Source organism: Hevea brasiliensis, chromosome 17 (genome assembly GCF_030052815.1).
Source record: "Hevea brasiliensis isolate MT/VB/25A 57/8 chromosome 17, ASM3005281v1, whole genome shotgun sequence".
Lineage (NCBI taxonomy): Eukaryota > Viridiplantae > Streptophyta > Magnoliopsida > Malpighiales > Euphorbiaceae > Hevea > Hevea brasiliensis.
The window spans coordinates 4,638,324-4,650,683 of record NC_079509.1 but is presented as its reverse complement, the minus strand read 5'-3'; the positions used below and the strand labels follow the sequence as shown (position 1 = coordinate 4,650,683).

The window sequence follows — 12,360 nt, the reverse complement described above, 5'->3', positions numbered from 1 at the left end:
ATTTTAGTTTTTTCCTCGATAAAATGACGATTTTCTATCACTCCTTAAATAATAAATCAAGTCACAATATCACATTCAATAACTATCACAATAATAAAATAAATGACGTGAGTAAACAACCATATATAAAAAACATGTAATATTATAGTATGACCAAACTTTCTACTCTCTCTCAAAAAGCAAGTGAATATCTAATCCACATCAATCAACATAAAATTAGCAGTTTTTAGCCATGCTTAGGCTCTCTTGTTACTAATGGATCTCCAAATTCATTTTTTAGGGAATACTATTTCCAGGCCCCGTGTAAAAACTTCTTCAGTCTGTCAACAAAATCCAAAAAGCTCAGTGATAAGACATAGATATTTATGTCTACCTAAATTATCAAATGAAACACAACCCATCATCCCAAATCAAATCCCACTTGAATGAATTTGCTTTGCTGATATGCTTAACTGTGAATAATAATACCAAAATAATTATTTAGCAACGATCAAATAATTCATAATACTTTGTAACAAATCAACAGATAGTTTAAATACTAATGAAAAATTTTAAAGGATTTTCTTTGATAGAATGGCTCAAAATAATATATTAAATATATAAAAAAAATGAAAGATTTTAAAATCATTTTCTTAGTAGCATCTAAAACAGGATATCCATGCCTATTGCCACATTCATTATTGAGGCACTTGGGAAGTCAACATCACTTACTGATAATGAAGCCGCTTGTAGATTGAAATTCAGGTCTTCTTCCAAAAGAAGGATATCTGGACAACCCAACATATGAAGCTTTCAGGAAATCAATCAAATGGGGGTGTCGGTGGAGCATTTACAACATTTTTTGACTTCTCAGACTGGAAAAATAGAATAATAGTATATTGAATATATTATTAAAATGAAAGACCTTAAAATCATTTCTCAATAGCATCTGAACAACCCCCATGTGGAGTTTTCAGGAAATCAATCAGAAGTCATTGGTGGAGCATTTTCAGCCTTCTTTGACTTCGCAAACAACAGAAATAGAATAAAATAAAATTAATTTTCTTCATAAGCTTGTCATCCCACATGAAGAGAAGCATATAACTTCCACTAAATATAAACAAATACATTGTCTTAAAATATGCAGGAACTTAAAAGTGACTCCAAAATTGATTTCGAAAGCAACACTAATTCAACACACTTATTAAACTATGAATAATAAAACCACACAATTGTACAATGATGGGTTTGAGTAGTGTATATTCAAAGAATGAGAGTTACACTGATTCAAAGCGCTTAAAGACCACTTGAAAGAATGAAAAGCAGTTTGTATAACCACTTTGCCAAAATGCTTGAAATTTGCAATGGAGCTACGAACAGCAAGGCACCTATAATCATTCATTAATCCATAAAAATGTTAATTAATCTGCTTACCCAATGGATTAAAGGATTCAAAAAAGATTGAAAAGGAGGTAAAAACGTGCTGTTGGATCAAATTGTACCCAATATCTACTTTGCAACAATTGAGTGCTTGCGTTGTTGGGTTTGGTTTTTCTTTTTATTGGTTTTTTTTTCTTTTGGTGATTTCAGTTGTTGGTTGTTGACTGCAATCTACGGATGTGTTGGCTAATTTTTCTGTTTTGATTAAGTTATCTCAATTTTGTTGTTGGGCTATGACATTTGACTATAAAATTTTGACAAAAGAAAGAGACATGATATATATATATATATGAACCTGCCAGCACAACAAAGTTGGAAAATGGAAAATATTACAAATCAAAACTGTTATAACAAGCACGCAAATTTAAAGCATACGCATAAATCGTATAATCACACAGTATAAAAAAGAGAAGAAGAATAATACAACGTGGTTCGACCGTAACGTTTATATCGTATAATCACACAGTATAGAAAAGAGAAGAAGAATAATACAACGTGGTTCGACCGTAACGTTTATATCCATGGGCAAGACAAGAGAAAAAAGTTCCAATATGATGAAAAGAGAAGATAAAATCATAACTCTCAAACCCTAACCCTAATGTGTTTCCCAAATATCTCACAACAACTCTACTGCAAATGGTAAAATATTACAGTATTTATACTGATCCATACCGCGGGCGTTGCCCCCACACCCCTAAGGAAATCAGTAGTGGGCTTTGGGCACAGGCCGCTACCACTACAAATCTCACTTTTTATCCCAATCGGGTCACAACAAGAAATTTTCTGGTCGAGTTACAATTCGAGCCCATGACAACATTCTTTTAACAAATTTACAATGAGATTTAAAATTCATTAAGATTGTCTAAAAAGGTTTTAGGTGTACACCTGATTCTTTTAAAGGTCATAGACTTGCACATTAAAGAAATCAATGGTGTGCGTGCTAAGGTGTGTTCAATTTTCTCTATAATGCAGTAGAATCTTACATGTTCAGGGAGTTTACTTACCAAGGTTCGAACAATGCAGAGTCCAAGACCACTGCTTCCATGCCTGAAACAAAGAAATGTTAAAACTATAATATCTGGGAACTCAAATTATTGATTTCTTTATTTGTTTATTTTGGCAGTTCAACTATGAATCTATATGCAATAAAGACTCCACACACATCAATTAAAACTTTCAGTCTAGGAACTTATGCCAGTTGTTAGGAGTTTGATTCTTTCAATTTCTGAGAGACATAAAACTATGGGGTCTCTATAAACATTTTGCTACTCAATCTAGTTATTCACCCTGGGCTAACCAACAGATCAACTTAATTATTTTTGAATGGATTTCCATGATCTCATGCTTACCATTGTCAAGTCCTTGAGTGACAGTGGTTTCTCCTCTACTGTAAATATCTATCTTTTCAAAAGCCAATATTTTGGTCCGAACTTTCCAGTTGATTATGCCTTAATTGCTGGAAACGCAACCCCTATGAATGATGGTGGGATTCGTTGCAAAAGAATGGATTTAGAATACTGCCCATAATTGTTGGAGAGATTGGGTGGCCTCTGATGGAGATAGAAATGCTAATACATTATGCCCAGTGATTCAACCAAGGTTTCATGCCACATATTTTCGGGTGGGAAAAGAAATTGCTCTTTGAAATCATTTAGGGTAGTAATGGAAAAGGAGGATGGAATGATAGTAAACAAATGGAGAAAACGGAAGTTGTGGGTCACGTGATCATGTGAGCCAATTTTGGTTCAACATTAATTAATTTCTGTTAATTTTAGGCTTAAATATTTATTTTAAATAAATACTTTAAGAGTTTATTTGATTATTTAACATAACTTTCAAGGCCAAAATTTGCCAATTGCCTTTCAAATCTTAAGCTTATAGGCTTCCGGTTTCATGAGTAAACCTGGATGGCCTTCCCTTTCACGCTTACTTCCACTATTGCAGAAAATTAATAAATAGACAAATGTAGGAATAAGGAAAATCCATATCGCTAGAATAAAGACTGAAATCATTGCCAATATTATTAAAGATAGAATCTTTTTAAAGGAACAAAAGGTTGTGTCACATACTCAACAAACAACCATTGAAATTATAGTTTTCTTTTAGGAACAATAAGTAGAGGATGTTCCTTCTGCAATGTTATGCCAAACTTTTCGGTCATGTTTAACTCGACAGGATCCTCACCATTTTCAAGAGACCAATGAAAGCAATGTATTAGAGAGGCCAAAATCAATGGAAGTTGTCTTGTAGCCATTGGCAGTCCGGGGCAAATCCTCCTTCCTGAACCGAAAGGTAGAAACTCATAGTCACGACCCTTTAAGTCTAAACTTGAGCCAAGAAATCTTTCAGGTTTAAATAATAAAGGATCTTCCCAAGCAGAGGGGTCGCGTCCAATTGCCCAAACATTGACTAATATCTGAGAATCTTTTGGAATGGTATAATTCATAATTTCACAATTCTCAACAGCACGACGTGGAATTAAGAATGGAACCGGAGGGTGTAATCTCAGAGTTTCCTTTATGCATGCATTTAAATAAGGAAGTTGAGAAACCTGAGATTCATGTATCCAGTCTTTGTTGATTTCTCTGTCTAGCTCTTCACGAACTTTGCTCATGACTTGTTTGTTCTTGATAAGCTCAGCCACTGCCCACTCTATTGTCGTCGTAGTAGTGTCTGTGCCTGCACTGAACAATTCCTGCAAATTAAACAAGGTGATCTCTTAGACTATATGTCCATTACTATAGTTGTGAACAACAAACCGAGCAAACAAAACGAGAGAAATTAAGGTGAAGGAACTGTTTAATTACTTACAAGAGCCAACATATTGATTTGATCGCCGTGAAATCCATTTGCAAGAAATACATCCAAGAAATCGTTTCTTGGAGTATCTTGGCCATGCTTTTGTCTTCTTTCCTTTACGTAAATTTCCCAAAGGGCAACCATTTCTTGAGCACATTTTAAGCTCTTCCTTCTTAGTCCTTGAGGATCCAACCCGGCAAGTATAGGATAAAAATCAGCTATATTTGGAGTAATGGCCAATTCCATAATCTTCCAGATAAGATTTTTCAATCCACTGGCCGCACATTTATCTTCTAAACCAATGAAGTCTTTTGAGAAAAACAGATTGGACAGCGTGTTAAAAACAGTAGTGAACACTACTTCTCCAATATTAACAACTTTTCCTTGTCTGGTTTCCAAAAATTTTACCATCTGGGCAACTTTCTTCTCTCTCAAACTGGCTTGCGACTCTAATGCTTTGGCTGAAAACAGCTCAGTCCTGAATAAGGCTCGCAAAGATTTCCATCCGTCGGTGCATTGCGGGGCCCAAACAAGCGCTATACGTTCAAGTACTTGGCTTTGATAGGGACTTGCTTTTGGCACACATCTAGCAGATAGCAAACGATCATTTGTCTTGAGAATTTCTGCAGCTGCCATCGGAGAAGATCCAACAATGAGGACTCGGGTACCAAGCCTCAGTGAAATTAGAGGGCCATGGGCTTTGGCATATTGGGTCATAGATATATGTGGCATTTTTCCTATATGGAGAAGGTTGCCTACGATAGGCCATGCTTTGGGACCTGGAGGAAGAGGATGCCTTTTCGAGGATGAAGAGCTGAAGAGCTTGAGGATGATAAAGATAAAGAGTACAAGAAGAAGTAAAAAGGGATGGGTGAAGAGATAAACAACTCTCGTTAAAGCTATGTGTGTTTGATCCATATCCTTGAAGGTTTTTTTTTTTTTTTAAAGGTATGAACTTTGATATCAGAAACACACAATGAAGAAACTGAGTTCTGTAATTGTATTAACCAAGAAATGAAATTATAAATATACAAAACTAAGCTTGTGAAAAAAAAAGGTCAACGACGTACTTGTATATTCTGCTCAACGTTTAATCAGAACATAGTACTGCTATACCAGCTGTCACTACAATATAATAAGCAGCAGGCAAATTTAAGGCAACAAAGTGAACAAGACCATCAAAATCTATTGGTTGATGGCATGAAATAATTTCTACTAACCGTCAATAAATTAAGCTTGAAATTGGCGGCAACCAAATATCTTATATATACTAACAAAAGGCGATGCTAATTTTATTTTTTGGAAGGCAAGTCAACAACCAATCCTGACGACATCTCATGACCTTACCAAAGATGCTTCGTGTACTTTAATTTTCTTCTTTAATTTTCTAGATTGATCAAACCAATCAAACTAGCCAATATCCCGCCGGGTGATTTTCTGGATTGGTTTCAGTAAATAAATTTCATTTCAGTTTTTTCCTCGATGAAATGACGTTTTTCTATCACTCCTCAAATAATAAATAAAGTCACAATATTACATTCAATAACTATCACAATAATAAAAATAAATGACGTGAATAAACAACCATATATATAAAAACATGCAATATTATAGTATGACAAAACTTTCTACTCTCTCTCAAAAAGCAAGTGAATATCTAATCCAGAACAATCAAACATAAAATTAGCGGCTTTTAGCCATGCTTAGGCTCTCTTGTTACTAATGGATCTCCAAATTCATTTTTTTATGGAATACTATTTCCAGGCCCCGTGTAAAAACTTCTTCAGTCTGTCAACAAAATCAAAAAAGCTCAGTGATAGGACATAGATATTTATGTCTACCTAAATTATCAAATTAAACACAACCTATCACCCCAAATCAAATCCTACTTGAATGAATTTGCTTTGCTGATATGCGTAACCGTGAATAATAATACAAAATAATTATTTAGCTACGATCAAATTATTCATAATACTTTGTAACAAATCAACAGATAGTTTAAATACTAATAAAGAATTTTAAAGGATTTTCTTTCATAGAATGGCTCAAAATAATATATTAAATATATAAAAAATGAAAGATCATAAAATCATTTTCTTAGTAGCATCTAAAACAGGATATCCATGCCTATTGCCACATTCATTATTCAGGCACTTGGGAAGTCAACATCACTTACTGATAGGGAAGCTGCTTGTAGATTGAAATTCAGGCCTTCTTCCAAAAGAAAGATATCTGGACAACCCAACATATGAAGCTTTCAGGAAATCAATCAAATGGGGGCGTCGGGGGAGCATTTACAACATTTTTTGACTTCTCAGACTGCAAAAATAGAATAATAGTATATTGAATATATTATTAAAATGAACGACCTTAAAATCATTTCTCAATAGCATCTGAACAACCCCCATGTGGAGTTTTCAGGAAATGAATCAAAAGAGTCATTGGTGGAGCATTTCCAGCCTTCTTTGACTTCTCAAACAACAAAAATAGAATAAAATAAAATTAATTTTCTTCGTAAGCTTGTAATCCCACATGAAGAGAAGCATATGACTTCCACTAAATATAAACAAATGCATTGCCTTAAAATATGCAGGAACTTAAAAGTAACTCCAAAATTTTCGAAAATTGAGCAACACTAATTCAACACACTTATTAAACTATGAATAATAATACCAAAACCAGAATTGTACAATGATGGGTTTGAGTAGTGTACATTCAAAGAATGAGAGTTACACTGATTCAAAGCGCTTAAAGACCACTTGAAAGAATGAAAAGCAGTTTGCATAACCACTTTGCCAAAATGCTTGAAATTTGCAATGGAGCTACGAACAGCAAGACACCTATAATCATTAATTAATCCATAAAAAAATATAAATTAATTTGCTTACCCAATGGATTAAGGGATTCAAAAAAGATTGAAAAGGAGGTAAAAATGTGCTGTTGGATCAAAGTGTAGCCAATATCCACTTCGCAACAATTGAGTGCTTGTGTTGTTGGGTTTAGTTTTCTTTTTATTCTTTTTTTTCTTTTGGTGATTTCAGTTGTTGTTTGTTGACTGCAATCTACAGATATGGGTGTTGCCTAATTTTCCTGTTTTGATGAATATATATATATATATATATATATATATATATATATATATATATATATATATATATATATATATATATATAATTTTCCTGTTTTGATTAATTTATCTCAATTTTGTTGCTGGGCTATGACATTTTACTATAAAATTTTGACAAAAGAAAGAGACATGTTATATATATATATATATATATCTTGCATAAGAAACCGAATAAAATATTTAAATAGGAATTATGTTTATTCATCCATTAACTTATGCCATAAATTATAATATAAGGTTGATATTAATTTGATTTGTTAGCATAGATATAAATGTAGCGTAGAATATCATAATTATTCCTTGGTATGTCCAATCATACTCAATAATTACATCCAATGAAAGATCCTCACTGTCATCACTAACCGTTAATCTTTCTGAGATTGCATGGAATCTTGAAGACATCTAGTGAAGTTTGAGTAAAACCTTGATAAAATCTATTTAGATTAATTAGATTGCATGAAAATTTTGAAAAGATTTAGTAAGGATAGCTAACCAAGAACAAAGAAAGAAAACTGAACACAACAACAATATATAAAAAAATATTTCAATTTTACCTTTGGAGCACCCAAGCAAGATAAACAACCTAGAGAAGGAAAAATACTCGGTCAGTGCACTGACTAATTGAGCAACACTGATTCAACACACTTATTAAACTATGAATAATAATACCAAAACCACAATTGTACAATGATGGGTTTGAGTAGTGTACATTCACAGAATGAGAGTTACACTGATTCAAAGCGCTTAAAGACCACTTGAAAGAATGAAAAGCAGTTTGCATAACCACTTTGCCAAAATGCTTGAAATTTGCAATGGAGCTACGAAAAGCAAGACACCTATAATCATTCATTAATCCATAAAAAATATAAATTAATTTGCTTACCCAATGGATTAAGGGATTCAAAAAAGATTGAAAAGGAGGTAAAAATGTGCTGTTGGATCAAACTGTAGCCAATATCCACTTCGCAACAATTGAGTGCTTGTGTTGTTGGGTTTAGCTTTAATTTTTTTTTTTTTCTTTTGGTGATTTCAGTTGTTGTTTGTTGACTGCAATCTACAGATATGGGTGTTGCCTAATTTTCCTGTTTTGATTAATTTATCTCAATTTTGTTGCTGGGCTATGACATTTTACCATAAAATTTTAACAAAAGAAAGAGACATGATATATATATATATATATCTTGCATAAGAAACCCAATAAAATATTTAAATAGGAATTATGTTTATTCATCCATTAACTTATGCCATAAATTATAATATAAGGTTGATATTAATTTGATTTGTTAGCATAGATATAAATGTAGAGTAGAATATCATAATTATTCCTTGGTATGTCCAATCATACTCAGTAACTATATCCAATGAAAGATCCTCACTGTCATCACTAACCGTTAATCTTTCTGAGATTGCATGGAATCTTGAAGACATCTAGTGAAGTTTGAGTAAAATCTTGATAAATCTATTTAGATTAATTATATTGCATGAAAATTTGAAAAGATTTAGAAAGGATAGTTAACCAAGAAAGAAGAAAGAAAACTGAACACAACAACAATATATAAAAAAATATTTCAATTTTACCTTTGGAGCACCCAAGCAAGATAAACAACCTAGAGAAGGAAAAATACTCGGTCAGTGCACTGACTAATAATTCCAAAGCTATGAGGCAACAGATGTAAAATTAATGGAATCTTTAACCTGCTCATGCCATCCCAAGTAACCTTTAAATCACCACTTTGGCAACTAAAGGAAGTGGTCAAATTTCTTTAAATCTCAACAACACTCCTAACTTCTTAATTCCCCCCAGGAGTTGATCAAATTTGAACCAGGATTGATCCCATGCTGCAGAAAAGCATGCAGAATACAGTTGTGAACAACATATCACTTGAGAAGAGCAAGAAGAGAAAAGAACTGCATTTAGATTAAAATAAGAGGCAAACCTTTGTAACTTCTGAAAAAATATTAATGCACTCGTTTTTGGCTGCTGGGCCAATCTGTTTCTCTTTGAGATGCTTCTGTTTGCGGTTGCTTTATGGGTTCTTAATAGGGTTGGTTTTCCTTTTCTTTTTTTATTTTTAAGTTCACCACCACCACTGCGACTAATGAATTTTACACCGTTGCCCTGCTTTCAAACCTACCATCAATTTATCTGAACCCACATAACTGCAACGCTCTCTTAATTTATGTTTCATTCAGAGAACAAAGAGCCTCAAAGGCACTACTGTGTCTTCTCAAGTAAAAGAACTCATGAAGAACTTATATCAGCTGATTCCACTCAGATACTCCTAAAGTGGGAAGTCCAATTTTAAGCAACCATTGGGACATAATAATTCTACCCATTAAGCCATATAGTGCTAGCAGAATCTGCATTCAAAATTGTAAAATGTCAATGCATTATGCATAGCATTTGATTTTTACTTTGATATGTGGAATTGACGACAGTCATTCACAATTCTTTAACTATGTATATATTTTATATTTAGACCAAAAATTGAAAGGGTTTGATCAGTCTGCATGTCTTAGGCATGTGTTCAGTCTGCATCTTTTTTTCCTAGGATTGGCGGTGCACATATTCAAACTAAAATCAAGTTTATCTTGACAGGAACTCAGTCAAATTTTACAATATGTTTGGATGTTCTTCTCAATTCCTTTTGTGATATGTACAGTTGTTGATATCTCTACCATCTGACTTGATAGTACAATGAAGAAAAACTTTATTTCCAAAAAGGGTAGTCTTACCACAACATTATGCCTTGCAAAATCTACTGGGAAATGCTGTTCTGCGCCATATACAGTTGTACTAAGAAGCAAGTAAAGCCACATTAGAGCTCCTAGTCCATTCTTCTTTACAACTTTTTATTTCTCCGCCCATCTTATGAACCTGCCATCACAACAAAGTTGGAAAATGGAAAATATTATCAAATCAAAACAAAAGATAAGGTAACATTCTTTTAACAAATTTAGAATGAGATTTAAAATTCATCAAGATTGTCTAAAAAGGTTTAAGTTGTACACATGATACTTTTAAAGGTCATAGACTTGCACATTAAAGAAATCATTGGTGTGCGTGCTAAGGTGTGTTCAATTGTCTCTATAATGCAGTAGAATCTTACATGTTTAGGGAGTTTACTTACCAAGGTTCAAACAATGCAGAGTCCAAGACCACTGCTTCCATGCCTGAAACAGAAAAATGTTAAAACTATAATATCTAGGAAGTCAAATTATTGATTTCTTTATTTGTTTATTTTGGCAGTTCAACTAGAATCTATATGCAATAAAGACTCCATACACATCAATTAAAACTTTCAGTCTAGGAACTTATGCCAGTTGTTAGGAGTTTGATTCTTTCAGTTTCTGAGAGACATACAACTATGGGGTCTCTACAAACATTTTGCCACTCAATCTATTTGTTGAGAGATCCGCTTGCTTAAAGCTTCCAAATACTGATTCCCAATTGCTTGAGTCAATTCCTGCTAAACATGGGAAACAATCTAACATTAATTCTCCAAATAGAATGTTTACTTTCAAAATGTATATAGTGATTTCCCGACATTTTCAAGGTTTATACCACAGCCTATGTCACCAACTCAAAAAAACCAAAGAATCATTTTGGTTTCTTTCTTTAAGGCCTTGCTCATGCGGTTCCTCTGCTGCCTCAATAAATAGATCAAATCAAACAACTTGACAATATAATATATATATATACCCACAATAGAGCTACATGCTTATAAAGGAAAAGGACAACAAAAGTACAGCTGGCAAAGATCATCAATATTCTCATAAATCTAAATGCAGAGATAACATGAAGGCTCGAGATGTTATATAACCTAAACATCACATCCCAAATGAAAACTATAATCTATAACCCCTTTATATTTCCAAATGGTAAATGTCTTTCCATTGATAAAAAGCTAGTATTGCACATATGTCATCCCTTCTTCTAAAATAACTAACAGCAAAAATGCCAGTAGAATAACAGCAGCATATGCTTTTCCTCTCTCTCAACACACCTGTAACCATACAAATTCACAACTTCACCAAATTTTAAGTGTAAATAATTTTTTTTTTTTTAAAGCAATTGGTTTATGAATGAAAGTATTAAGCGCATACTAAGAAAGAACGCCCTGAAAGACAAAAATCCACGAGCGACTCACCGAATCCTTCACTCACAATCAAAGGGAATGCTGGTGCAGAAAGTGAAATGAATTAGGAAAAGAAAAGCTATAAAAGCAAAGTCTCAAGTTTAAGCAATAGGAAAAGCAAAAAAGAGAACAAAATAGAGAATCCAAAATTCTGAGACAGCGATCATCTCACCTGCCCTCACTCTCTCTATCTCAAAAGATAACGCAAAGCTTGCTCAGACAAAGAGATGGGATCTGCAAATCAAGGAGAAAATCCACCCCATATCTCATCGCAGACCTCCGATGATGCTTCCTCGGGTTCTTCGGTTTTCCGATCATCTCACCTGCCCTCACTCTCTCTCTCTCTCTCTCTCTCTCAAACAATAAAGCAGATCTTGCTCAGACAGAGATGAGATCTGCAAATCAAGGAGAAACTATCTCACAGCACTCATCAGATATAATAAAACGTCGTCGTTTTGAAAGATTGCCATGGCAAGGAGGTAAAACATACACGGCTAAGAATCGTGGAGAAGATTGCAGAAGAGGCTGGACTCAAAAGACCTAAAAAAGGCCAATGCATCCAAAAGCTTAAAAACATTTGATTAAGGGTATAATTTTAATTCAATTTCGTGAAATTAGTTTTGGATTTACTGTTTATAGGCAACTGCACTTTATATTATAGGATAGTAATTCTGTCGGTTGATTGTATGAAATGGTATCTCAGCTCGTAGACTCTGTTCCAACTCGTGGGATTTGAACTTGCTTAAGCAGGACGAAGAAATTGAGCACATTTTGCCTATTCCAATTGGAATTCACATGCAAGAGGACCGCTTAGTTTGGCATTTTGATGGGAGAGGATTTTTTTCTGTGAAATCTGGTTATTACATTGCCATAATT

The 12,360-nt window shown here is 33.7% G+C and overlaps 1 protein-coding gene and 1 long non-coding RNA gene across 18 annotated transcripts; both read right to left on the bottom strand.

Moving 5' to 3' along the window:
- Positions 1–251: 251 nt before the first annotated feature.
- LOC110641400 (probable (S)-N-methylcoclaurine 3'-hydroxylase isozyme 2) lies at positions 252–12,358 on the bottom strand. 17 transcript variants are annotated; one of them, XM_058139395.1, is made up of 14 exons: positions 12,115–12,358; positions 11,975–12,024; positions 11,657–11,879; positions 10,710–11,526; positions 10,477–10,519; positions 10,082–10,223; positions 9,283–9,706; positions 9,041–9,184; positions 8,924–8,952; positions 8,079–8,804; positions 7,900–7,928; positions 6,395–6,450; positions 4,231–4,847; positions 3,416–4,114 (listed from the first exon to the last, which is right to left on the bottom strand). In XM_058139395.1, exons 10-14 carry the CDS (start codon positions 8,193–8,195, stop codon positions 3,509–3,511), a joined length of 1,425 nt encoding a protein of 474 aa, XP_057995378.1. In that variant the 5' UTR covers positions 8,196–8,804; positions 8,924–8,952; positions 9,041–9,184; positions 9,283–9,706; positions 10,082–10,223; positions 10,477–10,519; positions 10,710–11,526; positions 11,657–11,879; positions 11,975–12,024; positions 12,115–12,358; the 3' UTR covers positions 3,416–3,508. The 17 variants fall into 17 exon arrangements, 13 of the variants coding, with proteins under 13 accessions (XP_057995378.1, XP_057995379.1, XP_057995383.1 ...); XM_058139396.1 differs by having other exon boundaries at positions 8,079–8,181; positions 11,657–12,358; XM_058139400.1 differs by lacking the exon at positions 8,079–8,804 and adding an exon at positions 6,932–7,058 and having other exon boundaries at positions 6,395–6,537; positions 11,657–12,358.
- Positions 5,787–6,388, bottom strand: LOC131175372 (uncharacterized). Its single transcript, XR_009145502.1, has 2 exons — positions 6,060–6,388; positions 5,787–6,027 (listed from the first exon to the last, which is right to left on the bottom strand). It is a non-coding gene; the product is annotated as an uncharacterized LOC131175372 (long non-coding RNA).
- Positions 12,359–12,360: the final 2 nt, after the last annotated feature.